The 19628-nt window shown below is 40.8% G+C and overlaps 2 protein-coding genes and 3 non-coding genes across 6 annotated transcripts; 4 read left to right on the forward strand and 1 right to left on the reverse strand.

Moving 5' to 3' along the window:
* The first annotated feature begins 459 nt into the window (after positions 1–459).
* Positions 460–3509, forward strand: LOC105483795 (ribosomal protein S12). Of its 2 annotated transcripts, XM_071096481.1 has the most exons (6): positions 522–615; positions 732–782; positions 972–1088; positions 2410–2512; positions 2907–3008; positions 3422–3509. In XM_071096481.1, exons 2-6 carry the CDS (start codon positions 769–771, stop codon positions 3482–3484), a joined length of 399 nt encoding a protein of 132 aa, XP_070952582.1. In that variant the 5' UTR covers positions 522–615; positions 732–768; the 3' UTR covers positions 3485–3509. The 2 variants fall into 2 exon arrangements, 1 of the variants encoding a protein (XP_070952582.1); XR_011623370.1 differs by lacking the exon at positions 3422–3509 and having other exon boundaries at positions 460–615; positions 732–876; positions 972–1224; positions 2907–2928.
* LOC112423857 (small nucleolar RNA SNORD101) lies at positions 1306–1378 on the forward strand. Its single transcript, XR_003014426.1, has one exon. It is a non-coding gene; the product is annotated as a small nucleolar RNA SNORD101 (small nucleolar RNA).
* Positions 2748–2823, forward strand: LOC112427077 (small nucleolar RNA SNORD100). Its single transcript, XR_003018529.1, has one exon. It is a non-coding gene; the product is annotated as a small nucleolar RNA SNORD100 (small nucleolar RNA).
* LOC112427076 (small nucleolar RNA SNORA33) lies at positions 3166–3295 on the forward strand. Its single transcript, XR_003018528.2, has one exon. It is a non-coding gene; the product is annotated as a small nucleolar RNA SNORA33 (small nucleolar RNA).
* Positions 3510–8008: 4499 nt separating the features above from the next.
* LOC139363131 (cytochrome c oxidase subunit 5B, mitochondrial) lies at positions 8009–8475 on the reverse strand. Its single transcript, XM_071096067.1, has one exon. It carries the CDS (start codon positions 8464–8466, stop codon positions 8077–8079), a length of 390 nt encoding a protein of 129 aa, XP_070952168.1. The 5' UTR covers positions 8467–8475; the 3' UTR covers positions 8009–8076.
* Between the last annotated feature and the right edge of the window lie 11153 nt (positions 8476–19628).

The following is a 19628-nucleotide window of genomic DNA, read 5'->3' on the forward strand; positions in this document are numbered from 1 at the left end:
TTGCAGTGAGCCGAGATCGCGCCGTTGCACTCCAGCCTGGAATAGTGAAAGCGTGTTGGTTCTCGTTTCATGAAGACAAAGATGAGGATCACACCCACAACGACACCATCATGGGGGTCTCTCAGGGTGACTTAGGAGCGAAGGAACAAAATGCGCTGCTTGGGAAGACTGGGTCTTGTGGAAGCGAGGGGAAAGTAGAACGTGGTGTGGAAAGGGTTAAAACTGGCGCTCGGCGGGATACAAGGCTCCAGGTGCCTTAAAGACCACGCGGAACAACTTGTTTGTCTCCTGTCGCGCTCCGTAGAATGAGTTCCCTGGGCCTCTGTGAGCCACGCCCCCTTAAAGAAGGACAACGCGAAGCTGCCCACGTAGTGCCTGTTGCACTCGCCAAGGACTGGCCTGGCAGACACAGAAAACTGGCAGTACTCTTGCCTCAGGACCGCCTGAATCCGGAAACAGAAAGTCCCCAGGCCCGGCACCGCGGGAGCCACCTCTTTCGAGGGTGGGAGTGCACATGCGCACAGGGGGCCTGAAAAAACCCTTAAATACCGTCATGCGGGCTGATGAGGCCTCTTTCCCTGCCGCCGCGGAGTCGCGCGGAGGCGGAGGCTTGGGGTAAGTTTTGCGAAGCGGCCCGGGTGTATTGGTTGTGATTCGTGGCTCGTTGTGTTTTTACAGAGATTAGTTACAAGTATTTGGTTCTCTAGCAGGTTAATGCTTTTGTTTTTCAGTGCGTTCAAGATTCCGCTTCACCCGTAACCCACCGCCATGGCCGAGGAAGGGTGAGCCCAGGGGCCGGGTTTGGAGTTGGGGTCGGGGTTCGGCTGAGGCGTGGGCCTGGAGCTGGCGGAGCAGGACTGGGTCGAACGGGTTGCCGTAAGCGCTTCTGTTGTACACTAGGTCTTTTCTGAGGTCAAGGCGTTATGCGGTGTGAGGATTTTAACTGATGGTTCTGATGTGTCGTGTTTCAGCATTGCTGCTGGAGGTGTAATGGACGTTAATACTGCTTTACAAGAGGTGCTGAAGACCGCCCTCATCCACGATGGCCTAGCACGTGGAATTCGCGAAGCTGCCAAAGCCTTAGACAAGTACGTGTATCAGTCTCAATACTGTGGGTTCTTGCAACCGGAACAAAACTGCCACCCAAGGGAAGAAGGCGTGGAGTTCATGGTGTTAGCGCAAAAGTTCTGAATGGCATCCGTCCTACAGGAAACCTAGGAAAAGGTATCAGAACTTAGATCTATAAAGCCCACTTAAAATGTGTGGGTGGCTGTTGGAACGGGGATAAGCACTCAAAACTACAGTGTTTGAATGATGACTTAAATTGTCGGATACCCCTTCACTCCTTTTATGAGTGAAATGTAAGAGTCTGACAAACCTGTAGGTTGTGGGGCTAGTCAGTTTTATATTTAGGCGGAGAGATGAGATGGAGAGCCACATTACGTTTGGCAGTTTGCAAAACAAGCATTACATTAATGGAATTTCAAATTCAGGTTTCAGAAGCATTTGGTCCTAGGTGTAGGAATATCTGTGATTTATTTTAATTTGGGATATTTATTAATGTATTTTGAATGGATCGAGTTAATGTGTTTTTTATGGTGGTTGTGTTGACAACCTACTCGAGTTGAATTTAAATGCAGTTTTAAGGTTTTACAGGACAAGTTCAGTTCGTTTTGGTGTAATCTAGCCAGTTGAATCCGATGGAAACGGCATTATTGTTAAATGTATTTAGTAGATTCTAGTATGAATCTTATGTATTATTTCTACTTCGGCAGTATTGCAAGGCATTTCATAACTGTTCCATTAATGCCACAGCTTTTTTTTTTTTCCTTTGAGACAGAGTCTCGCTCTGTTGCCCAGGCTGGAGTGCAGTGGCGCGATCTCATTGCAACCTCTACCTACCAGGTTGAAGCAATTATTGGAATTACAGGCACATGCCACCATGCCCAGCTAGTTTTTGTACTTTCAGTAGAAATGGGGTTTCGCCATGTTGGTCTCTGGCTGGTCTGGAACTCCTGACCTCAGATGATCTGCCCCCCTTGTCCTCCCAAAGTGCTGAGATTATGGGAGTGAGCCTCGGCGCCCGGCCTTTCACATGTTTCTTACGATGTATGAAGCTGGCTTACAAGAAAGCCATTATGGTTGGGATTTGGCCACAAGTTTTAAAAATGCCTTTATACCAATTCAGTGTGTCAGGGAAAGAGGTTTTACTGAAAACCAGTTGTAGGTTAATTGAAGATGTATATGCTACCTAGCAGGTTCTTCAGACTCAGGCAATTTTGTACACATTTATGTGTTAATTGCTGCTTATGTTTTGCAAGTGTTAGTGCAAAGAAAACTCCTAAAATGCAAGAATGATGGATTTGGATCTGAGTTTTAGCTTCATTTTCATTGTAATTTGAATTTCAGGCGCCAGGCCCATCTTTGTGTGCTTGCATCCAACTGTGATGAGCCTATGTATGTCAAGTTGGTGGAGGCCCTTTGTGCTGAACATCAGATCAACCTAATTAAGGTAAGGCTGCTAAGGATTGTGTTGGGACTAATGTTCAGTGATGCTTGTATACCAGGGTCAATTTTGTGAAGTCTCAAGCTCTTCATTTTGTGCAGGTGTAAACATTACGTGCACCTGATATTGTTGGCCATTTTAAAGATGATTGTAGGTAGAAGCATTTTATACCTGCAGAATTGAATGCTAATTTTGACGTTGGTATACAACGAAGATTAGTAGGCTTGTAGGTGATCTTTGTGCTGTACATGATGACAACTGGCTCCCTCTACTGAACTGCCATGAGGAAACTGCCATGTCACCCTTCTGACTACAGCCACCTTTTGGGTTGAATTTATTTTTGGTAGTGTTAATGTCTATTAATATGATTTTTTTTTTTTTTTAAATTTTCTCCCAATAGGTTGATGACAACAAGAAACTAGGAGAATGGGTAGGCCTCTGTAAAATTGACAGAGAGGGGAAACCCCGTAAAGTGGTTGGTTGCAGTTGTGTAGTAGTTAAGGTAAGTCACCATTTATTTTAGGGATGAAGGTTGTGCTAGGTAATCATATAACACCTTGTATTGAAATTAAGTTGAGGATCTTAAAAAAGGAAAAAACTGATTCAACAGGTTTAAAGCATTTTCTGCATTTCAGAAAAAAATAAAAGCTGTAATTTACAAGCCAGCCAATGAATCTGCTTACCTGATTGTGTTTGTGCAGACATATTTTAAAAACTGGCAATAGTAAAGCCATGTTACGAGCCTTAAGGACATTGAAGTCGTTAAGGTCCCTGAAAGTGGCTATAACAAATCTTAGTGATGAGAAACATATTTATAAGACATAGCTAATTGTTGAAGCTCCACTGTAGTTGATAATAATAACTTGGTGAAATTCCTAAATGTTAACAAGAAATGGCATGTGTTTTTTTTTTAAGGACTATGGAAAGGAGTCTCAGGCCAAGGATGTTATCGAAGAGTACTTCAAATGCAAGAAATGAATAAATAAATCTTTGGCTCACATTCCTCATGTCTGGCTTTTTATTTGGGGCAGTAAAATAAGGTCCCTGTTAGCAAAGTAAAATAAAATCTTCACAAAGTGATTACTACAGATGAACTGGAAATGTGCTCTCAAAGTCTTCTCCCCAACCAATGACTGCATCGTGGGGCGATTCAAACCTGAACAGCCCTAGCAAAGAGAGGTCTGCCATGCACTATTGGTGATGGCCAGGGTTACTTAGCTATGGGCATTTATCCCTGGCTAGACTGGTCTAGAACCTGGAGAGAGAGGCTGTGTGTTTTTAATAGGTTAAAGTCTATGAAAGGACAATGAGTAGACATACTGGGCAGGTTAGTAGAAAGTACACAGTTGGACCAGGATCAAATCTTGCCTGTAGGACATGTCTGTGATGTCTAGGAATGCTTGTGGACATTCCTTTGACTTTTTGAGATGGAGTTTCATTCGTGGTGCCCAGGTTGGAGTGCAGTGGTGCAATCTTGGCTAACTGCAAACTCTTCTGGGTTCAAGTGATTCTGGTGCCTCAGTCTCCCAAGCAGCTGGGATTGTAGATGCCTGGCAATTTTTTGTATTTTTTAGTAGAGATGGGGTTTCACCATGCTGGCCAGGATGGTCTCGAACCGCAGGTGATCCACCAGTTTTGGCCTCCCAAAGTGCCGGGATGACAAGTATGAGCTGCCATGCCTGGCCTCTGTTTTGTGCAGTAGCGAGAGGGGCTTGAATGCATCCCAGTCCCTAGGAAGCTCCGCAGTGAAAGAAGCCATGGCTGGTGTTCGGTGTATTTCAAACTTGGATAAATGTACTGTTAAAAGAATGTGAGGCCGTGTACTTTCTCAATCCTGGTTTTGAAAACTATACCAACGTTTTTCTTTGCATCTTATACGTTAACAGGCTGAAGGCCTTAATTGGGAATCAGTAGGGTCTCCCATACTGGTTGGTTTGGTAGTTACAGCTAAAGCTGGTTGACCTTAGCATGGTGGTGACATTGAGTGGCCTCATGGAAAGCAAGGAGCTTCGAGATACTTTCTCTGAAGTGTGTGTAACCTGGAAATGTGTTAACATTGAAATTGTCAACTTTATGTACTCTGGCTTTTCTGAGAAAAGTTCACTTTGAATTCTAGTTTCCATGTATCACCAATCTTTGTTGATATTTTTGAGTGCCTGTTGCATATATGGCACTGTTAGGGCTGTTACATATGTTCAATTAGAATGGAAAGCAGGTGAAGTGTCTTACATGTGTGGTTTTTTTCGTAGAGATGGGATTTCACCACATTGTCCGGGCTCAGATTTTTTTTGTTATTGTATTTCCATGTCCACTGTCACCTCAGCTGCAAAACACCAAAGTCAGAAGGAATGTTAATCCCAAGGTTTGGTTTGGTTTTGTTTTTCTTGAAACGGAGTCTCCCTATGTCACCCAGGCTGGAGTGCAGTGGCACAATCTTGGCTCATTGCGACCTCTGCCTCCAGAGTAGCTGGGATTACAGGTGCATGCCACCATGCCCAGCTAATTTTTGTATTTTTAGTAGAGACAGGGTTTCACTATGTTGGCCAGGCTAGTCTGTAACTCCTGACCTCAGGTGTTGGATTGGCCTCTCAAAGCTGGGATTACAGGTATGAGCCACAGTACCCGGCCTAAAATCTAACCTTAACTCTGCATTTTCCCTTGTTGCTCTGTGTTTGCTCCTCCAAGTCATTGAAACGTCTCCATCCTCAGACTTTTGTCTGTTTTCTGGCTGTTGTCCTCACTGGAGACTGCTCGTGTGCTTGCCAGCAGCCTCTGGTCAAATGCAGTGGCTCAATCCCAGCCTTTTCCTGACCTCCAGGATTTTGTTTTAAGTGCTGTTGGCATTTTGACCGTTACATTTCAGTTCTTTCCCTTCTGCCTGTGCTTTCAATTGTAATAGTTTCCAGAGTTCAGGTGAGCATCAGTTTGCTTCTCTGCAGCCTTCCTGGGATATTCTCCCACTCCCACAGCTTCCCCTGTTTCCCAAGTCTATTTTGTTTTTTTTGATCCACTCTCAGCTGTACCAGACAATTTCCCCAGGAACACCAACTTGCTCTTCAAATTTTGCATGCCTTCAAGTGAACTTTATCATCACTAACATGTTTTTGTTAGAGGAAAAGAAAGCTGACCATGTGGTATGTACCAGACTGCGTTCATTATCACTTGTTACTACCTACCACCTTCCCATGCCAAAGGCCTTGGCATCCTCAACTCCTACCTGCGCTGTAAAGGTCTTACTACTGTCAGTCTCATCCAGATGATTTTCAAGACATGAGTCACTCCATTCCAGTTACTCATCCAGACTTCTGAGTTGTAGTTACTGAAAAGTGATCATGCCCATCTCTTCATAACTTTGGTTTGTTTGAAGTACCTCTACTTTTCTCCATCTGGATATCTCCTACTCATTCTTCAAAACTCAGTGCAAATGTAGTGTCAGCTTCAGAGTGTGATTTGCCTGTGTAGCTTATATGGGATCACTGGGGAGCCCATTAAAGCAAAAGTGCCAGTACAGAAGCAGATGTGTTCATTGTTTTATGTAGGAAAATAGTTTTATGAAACCAGTTGCTGTGTGTGCTCAGAATCTTGTTGAGGACATCCCTCATGAACCCAAAAGGAGAGCTGTTTGAGCCAAGCACTTGATGTTTTCTTGCACCCATGGACAATGAGACTTGTGACTCCCTGTGTACTTTGGCTGTGAGAGCCTCCAAATGAAAAACTCCATTTTCTTTCTATTCTTTATTTTTATTTTTGCTTCATTCTGATTTTATTAAAGTGTATTCTATGTATTTCTGATAAACCACTTTAAATGCTTTAAAAAATGAATGAGAGGTGGGGTGCGGTGGCTCATGCCTTAATCCCAGCACTTTAGGAAGCTGAGATGGGCGGATCACAAGGTCAGGAGTTTGAGACCAGCCTGGCCAACAGGCTGAAACCACGTCTCTACTAAAAATACGAAAAATAGCTGGGCGCGGTGGCAGGTACCTGTAATCCCAGCTACTCGGGAGTCTGATGCAGGAGAATCATTTGAACCTTGGCAGGTGGAGGTTGCAGTGAGCCAAGATTGTGTCATTGCACTCCAGCCTGGGCAACAGGACGAGACTCCATCTCAAAAAAAAAAAAAAAAAAATTGAGAACAAAGATTGTAAAAAGCCTGTATTAGACTGCTATTATAAACAAGTATTGTCAGTCTTTAACTGGATTGTTGAGGCAACAGAAGCATTACATAGACAGGGCTTATAAACCCTAGGAAAGTGTGGAAACATCTACTAGTCTTAACTAAGGACTAGTCTTGCCCTTAATGGAGTTTGAATTTTTTTTTTTTTTTTTTTGAGACGGAGTCTCACTCTGTCGCCCAGGCTGGAGTGCAGTGGCTGGATCTCAGCTCACTGCAAGCTCCGCCTCCCGTGTTTTTGCCATTCTCTTGCCTCAGCCTCCCCAGTAGCTGGGACTACAGGCGCCCGCCACCATGCCCGGCTAGTTTTTTTGTATTTTTTAGTAGAGACGGGGTTTCACCGTGTTAGCGAGGATGGTCGCGATCTCCTGACTTCGTGATCCGCCCGTCTCGGCCTCCCAAAGTTGGATTTCTTTTTTTAAATGAGTTCGTTATTTAAAGAGTTGTGCTCAAGGACTATGTTAAGCACAAGTACTCCTGAGAGCCACTGAGAAGGAAGAGACTAGTCAGGGAATAAGGTCACAGCCATCACCACTCCAGGACAAGGATGGGACAGGCCGATGGCAGAGAAGGGTACAGCGTTGTCTTCCCAGCCAGGCATGTTCAAAAAGGTCAATCCACGTGCTAGAACAACTTCAGCAGTAAGTCCCAGCAAGAGTAAAAGAGATGGCGTGGTTAAGGAGGTGATCTGGGGAGAGGCCACAAGACTCACTCAGGGCACCAGTCTGACTCACTGCTGGTGGCTTGGGATATAGAAGTACTGACACAGCAGAATGTTTAGAAGGATTGGGACCAAGCCGATCCCAGGCAAAAATAAATCATGAGTTCTTTTTTGAAAACATGGTTTGACACTTCAAATATAACAGTACATCTCAATTCAAATTGCTTTATCATAAGTGAGATGTTTCATCCCAGAGTTTACAGATCGTAATCTTAGTCTGTTGATAAATCGTATTCAAATCTGGCTTTTGCTTGATAAGGCTTACAAATCAGGGTGGAGGATGAATCTTCTAAGGATTCTTCCTCTATGTTGATGGGCAGTTTTCTAAGCTCTTCCCTACTTTGTGAAATATTCCTACAGAGTATTTTTGATCCCCTTTTCCACCCCGTCCTCTTTCTTCTTCCTTTCTTCTTTTTCCACCCCCCCCCCACCCCCCCCCGCTAAATGTTCATTGACGGTTTTCATCACCACACTGTTAATTTGGCTTCCACAGTACCTTAGTTTTTGGAAGGAAATGTCCCAGAGAAGAGACAGAAGTGTCTTTCTGTTGTGTTTTTCTATCTCGTTTGAGTTTGTTTTTTTTTTTTTTTTTTTTTGGAGAAGGAGCCAATGCAACAGCTAGTCTTTACTGGAAAGAAAAAACTTTACAGCACATTTTGAGTAACTTAGTACAGGCGCTCAGTGTGCCAGCCGGTGGGGCACCAGCTTGTAATGGGCTCCACAGCGGGGGCATCGCTGGGCTTCGCCTTCATGCAGCCAAAACCAGACGACGCTGGTGTTGTCCTCTTCACAGATGCAGCCCACTATTCTCTTGTTGGTGATGGAGGGAACTAAATTAGGGTCTTCCTTGGTGCCTGAAGCTCCCTTTGGGGGCAGTATATTGTATGGGTCCAGTCCCTTCCTTGCAGCCAGCATGACCTCCCTCTCCAACCCAGTCGCCTGCTCGTCATCGGTGGGAATACCACCTCCAGATGCCATGGAGCGCACCGCAGCCACGCCACTGGGGCCGCGAGCCCTCAGGGCCTGCGCGGCCAGCGCTCCAGCTCCGCGAAGTAACCTTGAAGCCATCGCGTCCTCGACTCGAGTTTGTTTTTTTAAATATGAATTAAGCAAACTGAACGACAAAGATTGTGAAGATAGAGACCCTGGTGATCCTCCTGAGGCCCTACCAATCAGTGAGGTTCTATTTGCCTTTCACTTTTTGATGATAACGGGAGAGAAAAAAAATTTGTTTTTGTTTATTTTGTTTTTTGTTTTTTTAAGATGGAGTCTTGCTCTGTTGCCCAGGTTGGAGTGCCGTGGCACAATCTTAGCTCACTATAGCCTCTGCCTCCCGGGTTCAAGTGATTCTTCTGCTTCAGCTTCCCGAGTAACTGGGACCAGAGGCGCGTGCCACTCTGCCCGGCTAATTTTTGCATTTTTAGTAGAGACGGGGGTTTCACCATATTGGCCAGGCTGGTCTCAAACTCCTGACCTCGTGATCTGCCTGCCTCGGCCTCCCAAAGTGCTGGGATTACAGGTGTGAGCCACTGTGCCCAGCCAGGGAGAGAAAAAATTGTAAAGCATCAATTCAGAATGCTTTAGTTTAGAAAACATTTATTAGGCCAATTTCAAATAAAAGAATAGGCATAGCTATAAGTATATTCATCACAGAGCTACAATACTTTGTGTTGATGATGGAGGAGAATTGAATAAAATGTATGTTTACATAGTGGGATATTAGGATGCCACCAAAATGGACAGTATGGAAGGGCATTTGTTAATATACATTTTTTGAAAAGTAGTTGAACGTACAATAGGATAGCATTTTCTTAAAAAAAAAAAAAAGGAAATACTAAAAGAATATAGAATATAAAGGGGCCGAGTGCGGTGGCTCACGCCTGCAATCCTAACACTTTGGGAGGCCAAGGTGGGCGCAGATCACCTGAGGTCAGGAGTTTGAGACCAGCCTGGCCAACATGGTGACACCCTGTCTCTACCAAAAATACAAAAATTAGCCAGGCATGGTGGCAGGAGCCTGTAATCCCAGCTACTCCGGAGGCTGAGGTGGGAGAATCTCTTGAACCCGGGAGGGAGAGGTTGCAGGGAACCAAGATCGCATCACTGCACTCCAGCCTGGGGCAACAGAGCGAGACTCAGTCTCAAAAAAATAAAAAAATAAAGACAAAAGAATATGAAGGAAGGTACATGCTGGCAGAGAAGACAGGTTGGAAGGATATACATCAAGGTGTTAATGTTTCTAGGAAGGTTTTCCATTTGCTTGTTTTCTTTTTCGCCTAATCAACATGTATTGCTTTTGAAGTAAAATATTTATTTTTATTTATTTTTATTTTTTAAATGAAAGCCCAAGTGGGCTCTGAGAAAGAAGGTCAAGTGCCAAGAAAACATTTTAAATTAAAGAAATGAAATAATGGTACAGTACATTCTTGGGGTTAATTTGAGTGCCATTAATATAATAATCTTTTTTTTTTCTTTTTTTTTTTTTGAGATTTTGAGATTTTGAGTCTTGCTCTGTCGCCCAGGCTGGAGTGCAGTGGCACCACCTCGGCTCACTGCAAGCTCCGCCTCCCGGGTTCACACCATTCTCCTGCCTCAGCCTCTGGAGTATCTGGGACTACAGGCGCCTGCCACCACGCCCGGCTAATTTTTTTGTATTTTTTTGTTTTTTTAGTAGAGACGGGGTTTCCCCGTGTTATCCAGGATGGTCTCGATCGCCTGACCTCGTGATCCGCCCACCTCTGCCTCCCAAAGTGCTGGGATTACAGGCGTGAGCCACCACACCCGGCTTTAGTATAATAATCTTTTTAAAAATTTGTGTTTTGTGAATCAAGTGAATTTATACTTGTCTATACTTTCAGTTGTAAAAACAAAACTGCTTAAAATGAATGAATTCGTGCCTAGCCAACAGAGGGCAGTAAGAAACTGATGCCAGCTGAGGGACAGGTCAGTGAGAAACAGGAAGACAAGGTAAGAAGCAGGGACTATAGCAAGTTCACCCTAGGAAAAGATTCTTATCCCATTCTCTGAAGATTTTGAGAATTCTATTTGTAGGAATAGAGATTATAGGATATTGTTGAGCTTAGTTTACTATTTCTGGTTGCATTTATTTGCTTTTTACAAATTGTTACCCATCATTTGGATTCAGTTTAATAAAAGCTTCCAATAACAATAATAATACCAAATTAGCCTTGCTCTTAGACCATTTACATTTAAACTTTTTAAATACTAAAGGACATTGGCATTTTCTAACTCACATAACATTATTTCAATTAGTTGTAATTTTAAGTAGTTTAATGAAGTTTTATAAATGATATCAATTAGAATTCTGTAACCACCAGTGGACACTGGCTGTTTTTTATCTTTCTTCCAAGGTTACTAATATTGCTCAATTGCAATATATATGTATGAAATAAAAATCAGAAATTATAAAAATTTAAACCGTTGATTTTCAATGTTTTCTCCGCCATATTGAGAATATGCCTAGAACTACCTGAAGAACAAGTTTCCAGAGAAAGCCTATTCTGGAAAATGGGCATAATTTGGAGATGATCAAGGCAAGGGGTATGCTTTGGAGATTAAATTCTCCACACCGTAGTTCCATGGGAGCATTAACTATGTTCTGAGCCTTTATCTCCCGTGCCTAGGACAGTGAGTGGTATGGCAGGCACTCAGATGTTTCACTTGTCTGTTTGTGGGCTTTCTTTTCAGGCTTAAACTCCTCAGCCTTTATTCACCCTCTATTTTTTAAGGTTCCTTTTCCTCTGGCAACAAAAGTAAGTCTCTCAGGTTGGGCTGCTTTGAGTCGAGTGTGGAGCCAAGCTGTCTCAACTTCCTTTCTCTCCAGCTCCACTCTAGGGAGCAGGGCATAGAAACATATCCTATCACAATATGGAGTACATGGCTCTAAGAAGCTGAAAAAATAAGTTTAAAAGCCACTGTGAGACCTGGGAACAGTAAAAAGCATGTGAATTCAGGGAAACTATTTTTACATTGCAATAATTTCTTTTTGAAGCTTATTTATTGAGACATATGCCAACAGCACAGAATTATACGAGTGATGTGAATTAAACCTTATACAAATGTAGTATTTGTCTTTTTATTTTTCCTTCTCTCAACTACCCCCAACTAAAATTTACAAATGGATATAAAAATCCTGTTTGTACCTCGTTGGCTCGTTAGAGAAATACTGAGTCAAAGGTCTGTGATATTTCACAGTGCTGCCCCCAGGTGAAAAGAAGCAAAATGCACATAAAAAAATAAATAAATATGAGATGCATAAGGGGAAAATAAAATATTAGCATACAAAATGCTACAAATTAAAAAGCCCACCTTCTCTTATAGATTTGATGCTGGATAAACTTGATGGATTCTAGGAGTCAGCAGATGTTTTGCTAAATGGGTACATGTTGTGTCTTGCAGGAGGTACTTAGCCCCACGAGGGTCATAATGTGATGCAGTTATGCCACTCTTTCAGGAGGAAATGCACATATAATTTAAGAATAAATTAAAACCTTTTCTACATTTCCTCACAAGCTGCATTTTGAAATAAAATTATCCATTTCAAAATATTATATTCCAAATTTCTATCATGTGAAGACTCTAGAAAAGTTTACTCCAAAATAATGAAAATGATAACATAATGTGGACGATGCTAAAGTGCAAAAGCAGAATTCAGAGTTGTATGTGAAGAGGAAATGACACGCAATAAATCTGTTAGATATTTTTAGTAACATATCAGGGCATAAAAGGCGGAGTTGTCATATTACCTTTGTTGTTGTGTTGTCTTGTGAAGTGAGTCTCATTCAAAGTATTTTGGGTTGCACTGCTGCCTTCTAGAAGTGCTCAGCATAGAATACAGGACAGATGAAGTTTAACAGTCACTTTGGTTTGACACTATTGTGTTGGGTTGCAGTAAAAATAAAACAGATAAGAAGTGAACTGGTCTTCAAATAAACTTCTATATTGCAGTGAAACTGCTAAGGTGTTTCTCCTGTCGTAGCAATGGGCAACAACACGACCTTTTATGATCCAGAAACCTGCCTGGCCAATGAATCCAATACATCCCAGTACGAGACAATTTTAAAGTCCGTGTTCAAAGTTTATTTGCAGCAAATAGAGTTAATACTTTAAAAGCAGAAGTATTAGGCTGGGTGCAGTGGCTCATGCCTGTAATCCCAGCACTTTGGGAGGCTGAGGCGGCGGGCAGATCACCTGAGGTTAGGAGTTCAAGACCAGCCTGGCCAGCATGATTAAACCCTGTCTCTACTAAAAATACAAAAATTAGCCAGGCACGGGACGCATGCCTGTAATCCCAGTTACTCAGGAGGCTGAGGCAGGAGGATCACTTGAACCTGAGAGGCAGAGGTTGCACTGCAGCCTGGGAGACAGAATGAGACTCCATCTCCACAAAAAGAAAGAAAGAAAAAAAAAAAAAAGCAGTATTTCTTGGTGGTGGTGGAGAGGAGGCAATGGGAAAAGGAGACAGAGAAAGTGAGGGAGGGATGGAGAGAGAGGGAGACAGAGGGAGAGAAAAATGTTCAGGTCACTATAAATTAGTACAGAGGATTCCCATTTTTTTTTGCCCCATGCTGGTGATTTTCTCAAGTTAAAAAATGAAAACGAAATGCCAGCATTCACTTTTTATTTTGGAAATTCAGCTTGATGCAATTGTTAGTTGAAAATAAATGTAAATAGGCCGGGCACAATGGTTCACGCCTGTAATCCCAGCACTTTGGGAGGCCGAGGTGGGTGAATCACGAGGTCAAGAGATTGAGACCATCTTGGCCAACATGGTGAAACCCTGTCTTTACTAAAAATATAAAAATTAGCTGGGTCTGGTGGCAGGCGCCTGTAGTCTCAGCTACTTGGGAGGCTGAGTCAGGAGAATCACTTGAACTCGGGAGGCAGAGGTTGCAGTGAGCCGAGACTGCACCACTGCACTCCAGCCTGGTGACAGAATGAGATTCTGTCTCGAAAAACAAAACAAAACAAACAAACAAACAAACAGGAAAAAAAAAGAAAATAAATGTAAATAAACTGAATATTATCTGACTGATTCTGCTTTCATTGCATTGGATAGAACTCAGTAGTTGTTTTCTCTGGAGATAACAGAAAGTCTCAATTGAAATAGCATTTTATTGAAGTGAAAATAACTTATAATTGTCAGTTCACGGATTTTTACTTGTGCTGAAAGTCTTTAAGGCAGCAAATAAAATGTTCCTCTACCTGTGCACTTTATTCCTACTAAGATATTCAAATTTGAAAATTAACAGCTAGTTTGGATGAGATATGCAAACTTCTATTTAAGAAAAACAATATATTTAATAATATTTATATTGCCTTATCTGAATTGGAAGACAACCAAAAAATAATATATGTGTATTATTTTATTTATTTGTTTTTTTTCTTTTGAGATAGAGTCTTGCTCTGTCACCTAGGCTGGAATGCAATGGCGTGATCTCAGCCCACTGCAGCCTCTGCCTCCCAGGTTCAAGCGATTCTCCTGCCTCAGCCTTCTGAGTAGCTGGGATTACAGGCACAAGCCACCATGCCCAGCTAATTTTTGTATTTTTAGTAGAGATGGAGTTTCATCATGTTAGCCAGGCTGGTCTCAAACTCCTGACCTCAGGTGACGCACCCACATTGGCCTCTCAAAGTGCTGAAATTACAGGTGTGATCCACTGCGCCTGGCCCCAACATATAAATAATATGTAAATAATAATAAAACTCTGTAGAGTTGAGTGGATGATCATGTAAACCAACTCCTTTTAACCTTGTTCTGTGATTCCAGAAATCTATAGATTCTTTGATTTCTATTTCAATGACTTGATAATGAGAGTTAAATAATTGCGCAAATAAATATTGGGGATTTATTTTATAATAACATCTTGTTATATTAGGTGATTCCCAAATTACTTCATTTTTTATTTTAGTCTTTTGAAGAGGGTCTACCATGGTGGAGGGACTCTTACATAATACAAGGGTCTATTTAAGATTAACCATTTAGTATAAAACAAAAAGGTATATTTATATATTTTTGATGATCATTTCCCAAAGTTAGCTTATTGTTAAATGATGCAAAATTTAGGGAATTAAAGCAAACAACCCAAACTATTAAAGTATTCTTCCTAATGACATAAGTGATCTTCTTTAATACTGTCACCGAAGGTAAATAAATATTAATGACAATTATGGTAAAAGTTATTTTTCTGAGTGTCAGCAGCCACCTTGCCTCTATTATAATGATTGGTTTTGATATTTTCTAGAAGTAATTATACGGCCAGACCAAAATATGACCTTCCTACTTTCTTTCCTGTGTTTCTGGAGAAGATGCTTTCTCTTGCCTCTAGAGAATTTAGGCCTGATGTAACAATATTTTTCCACTGCAGATTCTACTGGAATTGGAGTCTGAGGTTTTTTTGGTTTTTGTTTTCTTCTTGAGACGGAGTTTCACTCTGTCACCCAGGTTGAATTTCAGTGTCGCAATCTGGGCTCACTGCAACCTCTGTCTCCTGAGTTCAAACAATTCTGCCTCAGCCTCCCAAGCAGCTGGGACTGCAGGCCTGCGCCACTATGCCCAGTTATTTTATTTTATTTTATTTTTTGTATTTTTAATAAAGACGGGGTTTCACCATGTTGATCAGGCTGGTTTTGAACTCCTGACCTCAGGTGATCCACCTGCCTCAGTCTCCCAAAGTGTTGGGATTACAGGCGTGAGCCACTGTGCCTGGCCAAGTCTGAGTTTTTAAGATGGAAGAGACTTGAGAAATGGTCTAGTTTGATTCCTTCATTTTCCAAATGAGAAGATAGAACCCCAAGTTCCAGGACATGACCCAAGAAACCTTTGAACATTGTGTAAACTGACTGATTATAGGATTTGCCATTTTGTTGAATATTAGAATAGTTTGTATTTAATATATGTAGAAGGATTATTATTATTATTATTAGACAGAGTCTTGCTCTGTCATCAGGCTGGAGTGCAGTGGCATGATCTTGGCTCACTGCAACTTCCGCCTTCCGGGTTCAAGAGACTCGCCTGCCTCAGCTTCCCAAGTAGCTGGGACTACAGGTGCGCACCACCATGCCCAGCCAGTTTTTTGTATTTTAGTAGAGATGGGGTTTCACCATGTTAGCCAGGATGGTCTTGATCTCCTGACCTTGTGATCCACCTGCCTCAGCCTCCCAAAGTGCTGGGATTACAGGTTTGAGCCACCACGCCTGGCCCTGAAGAAATATATTTTATAAATTGGTAGGTAGCTTCCACAAGAGGCATGTAGAGATTTGGAAAAAAAAACCGTTTATACAAAGCTAACTTTCAAATGTACAAACATAGTCTTCCATAAGTCATTCATTTGCAATGCTCTGCACTTTGAGTTTTGCTGTGCAAAAACTGTGCAATATTTTCCTGATCTCTACTTACTCCATATTATCCAGACCAACAACAGTGGTTCAGCATGGTGAATTCTCCAGAAAGAGGGATTTACAACACTCAGTCTTATCAAGCCTTCAGTAGGGGAGCAACACAGGTGAATTAATAGGGCCAAGGAGACACCTTTAAAGAAAAGGGAAGGGAAGGGGAGCTATTTGTCCAGAAAATAGTGATTTGAAGAAAACCAATCTGGAAGTGTATGATGAGGGTATATTTTATAAAAGATTACAGCTAGCTGCTTTGCCTTGCCATGAAATAAACAAATGAGAATTAATTTTTAGAAGAGGTTATAATAACTTTAAATGAGGAGTGTTGCTACCTATAGTTGATTGTAAAGGGAATTGGGCTTTTAAATATAATACTGGGTTAAGTACACTTCTTCTGAGACCCTGTCAGCAGAATGCTGATGTTTGTAATTGGAAAAGAGAATATCTCTTAAGGATCTCTTTAACAAGTCAGCCCAAGACACAGATTCTCATCCTCAACTAGAATACTACTCCCATTCACAAAAACCTGGGGAATATGATCACATTAATGCCCAATAGATTTATAGCAAGAATAAGAGCAAAATAAAATCTATGTATTTTGAAGACATGGACTTTCCTAGTGGATATATTTTCAGATTCTAAGAGTTGGAGGTAAAAATGTTTTTTTAAAGTTTATTTTTTTTAGTTAGTGTATTATTTGTATCTGCTTTGGTAAAATTTCAAAATAAGACAGTGATTTCTATTGTTTTGGTTAACTTTTGCCTTCCTCATACTCTCTGTGAGTATTCTAAATTTGAGATTGTTGGTGATAAATCCATTTCCTGAGAACATTTTAGCTAGTATTAAAACTTAATATATGCGGTTATTATTTTTAAAGTTTAAATTTTTTTATGTTTACATTTTAAAAATGAACGACTGAAATGTAGGTAACATGAGGAGAGCAATATTCTGAAAAATGAGGTGAAGTACCAATTTAATGTTTAGATAAAGACCAACATTTCTTTAGAATAACTTTTATTTAAAGACATATCAAATTTAAAACATTATTATGACACTGTCAATTTGAATAAGATTGGTTTTTAATCTATGGCTAGAGAAAGTTTACAAAAGAACCAACAGTCTCTGGTTTGTAGTTTTATCCAATTTTACCTTTCAGTCCTTTTGAGGGTAATTTCATTACATTCTGTGCAGTAAACAGGAGATGGCAGCATTACTTCAGCCATTCAAAAAGACACTCAAATTAATCCCTTCTGAAAAGAGAAGGCTGGGAGCTGACGGAGAGTAGAGATTTAGCAGCAGGTGCTACAATGTACATAGAACAGAGGAATGTATGTTTCCTATGTAGGATACATAGGAAACAAATGTGAAATAAAACTGTTTAATGCCTCTGAATGCTGCACATTTTAACGCATATTTTCCAGTATAACAACCCCTTCCCTTGTAAAAGTGAAATGGGTCAGATGTTGAGATTTTTATGGGATTTAGAAAGCTGTGTATACATAGCAAAGAGCTTGGCTCTACAGCTGCAGGATTTTTAATCTCTATTTTTTATGGAGTAGTAATTTTCTAAGAACACTAGACACTCATCTTCTTTATTTCTTCTCGAATTTCTAAGCATACATTAATAATAATGTGGAACTTGGGTCTCAGGTCAAAAAAATACATACCTGATCCAAACTGTTAGTATCTCTTACAACTGTTAATGCAGGAGATAAAATATTAGAGTGGTAAATCCATGGGCCTCCAGGCCTCAGCTCCTTTTTCACGTCTAATTTGATACCTCTTCTTGAGGACGCAGCTTCTAAGGAGCACAGATCTGTAATATACACACTGGGTATATTTTGTTGAATTTTTTTATATATCTGTAAATAAATTTACTTATGTTTTGTTTGTGAAAAATTTGTAACGGTTTTTCTTAGCTTCCTTCAGGAAATCTAACCAGCTATTGGAAGAATACTTGGAAAATCAAAAATTTTATTAACTTTAAGTAAAAGAAGAGAAAATGAAGGCCTAAATAGAAGTTTCCTTGATGCTGATGTTTGACCTTTACCCTGGTTAAGGAAGAAAAGATTCAAAGAATTGTTCAAAGATTCAAAGAAAAGATTCAAAAATTGTCTCCATTCAAAGAATGGAGACTTGAATTCCAGCCTTTATCTTCATTTTGAAGTCTATATTCTTAGGAGCCTTGTTTAGGAGATATTTTGCCAAACCCTATTTTTAAAATATGGATTTTTGTTGCTCATTTTAACTAACGTCTGAGCTTTAATTTCCTCATATCTGCACATAATCTGCTTTAGGCTATGATTGCTTTTTTTTCTCTTTTGAGAAAGCAACCTTTCCATGTTGGTATAAGTTTAGCTTGTATTTACTAAGCAGAACATTTTATTAATATGTTAACCATTTCTCCATTAAAATCCAAGTCTATCACATACATAAATATAGCTTTTATGGGTTCACCAGAGATCCAAACGTGAACCTGAAATTTAGTCTACCACTTGGCAGCTTATGTCAACTGGCAGGGCTTCTATATCAGAAATAATGACTTGAGTGTGAGTTTGAATAAATGAAAACCATAGATATTTAATCATAATGCAGTCAAGAGGTTTATCCTGGGCTTCATAAATAGTGGGGAGGGCATAACTGGTCTTGAAACACTTTTCACGTTTCTTTTTCAGTATGTTCTGTTTTCTCATTAAGTAATTGTGAACAAAGACACTGATACTAATTTTTATCCTTTTTGACATGCTAATGGCTTTAAAATGTGATATTTGACAGAGTCTTGGTCTATTTGGAGGGCCAACCACTGAGCATCAGATTGCAGATTCTTATGGTGTCCATACTAAGGCCTTTGAAAAGTGGTAGCTCAGAGAGGTGAATGCAAGGGCTTTTAAGATGTCTGTGTCTGTAGCCGTATCTGTCTCTCTCTCTTTCTCTCTCTCTCTCTCTCTCATTTTGTGGTTGGTCAACGTACACTGGCTTTATAGTCAGGGGAGCTTGAATGTGAATCCTGCTTTGCCAGTTACTGATTGTGAGACAACAGAGAAGTCATTTCACTTATATAAACCTCATGTTTTTTCTCTAAAATAGGTATAATAATACCTGTCCTATAATGTTTTTGTGAGGATGAGATGATATGTATAAAGTACTTTTGTCCAATGTCTCAAACATAAATAATGGTGGTTGTTATTATGATACAGAATTATCAGAGCAAATTTCAATGTATATAATATTTTTAAAGAATAAAATTTGATGACTTTTTCTTTGCAAAACTCTACCCTATATAAAGATAGTTTTAAGATCTGTTAAAACTCGAATATTCCCTATGGAATAGGTTAAAACTTTAGTTACACAGTGCTTGGGACAATATATTTGTATAACCTTCTCTGAAAAGTTTTATAAATAGTTTTCATAGGCCATGGACTTTATTAGGGTCCCAGTCCTAAGGGGTCTACAGAAGCCTGTCTAAAGATTATTTAGAAAGATTATAGAAAACTGTTCAGTCCGGCCGGGCGCGGTGGCTCAAGCCTGTAATCCCAGCACTTTGGGAGGCCGAGGCGGGCGGATCACGAGGTCAGGAGATCGAGACCATCCCTGGCTAACACGGTGAAACCCCGTCTCTACTAAAAATACAAAAAACTAGCCGGGCGTAGTGGCGGGCGCCTGTAGTCCCAGCTACTCGGAGGCTGAGGCAGGAGAATGGCGTGAACCCAGGAGGCAGAGCTTGCAGTGAGCCGAGATCGCGCCACTGCACCCCAGCCTGGGCGACACAGCGAGACTCCATCTCAAAAAAAAAAAAAAAGAAAACTGTTCAGTCC

This window comes from Macaca nemestrina, chromosome 5 (genome assembly GCF_043159975.1).
Source record: "Macaca nemestrina isolate mMacNem1 chromosome 5, mMacNem.hap1, whole genome shotgun sequence".
NCBI lineage: Eukaryota > Metazoa > Chordata > Mammalia > Primates > Cercopithecidae > Macaca > Macaca nemestrina.

What these genes read in the sequence shown, in the direction of transcription:
- LOC105483795 (XM_071096481.1), top strand. An exon ending in GCTGCCAAAGCCTTAGACAA is followed by an intron (nt 1,089 to 2,409) that starts GTACGTGTATCA and finishes TTTGAATTTCAG; the next exon opens with GCGCCAGGCCCATCTTTGTG. An exon ending in ATCAGATCAACCTAATTAAG is followed by an intron (nt 2,513 to 2,906) that starts GTAAGGCTGCTA and finishes TTCTCCCAATAG; the next exon opens with GTTGATGACAACAAGAAACT.
- LOC139363131 (XM_071096067.1), bottom strand. Translation starts at nt 8,466, where the DNA reads ATGGCTTCAAGGTTACTTCGCGGAGCTGGAGCGCTGGCCGCGCAGGCC.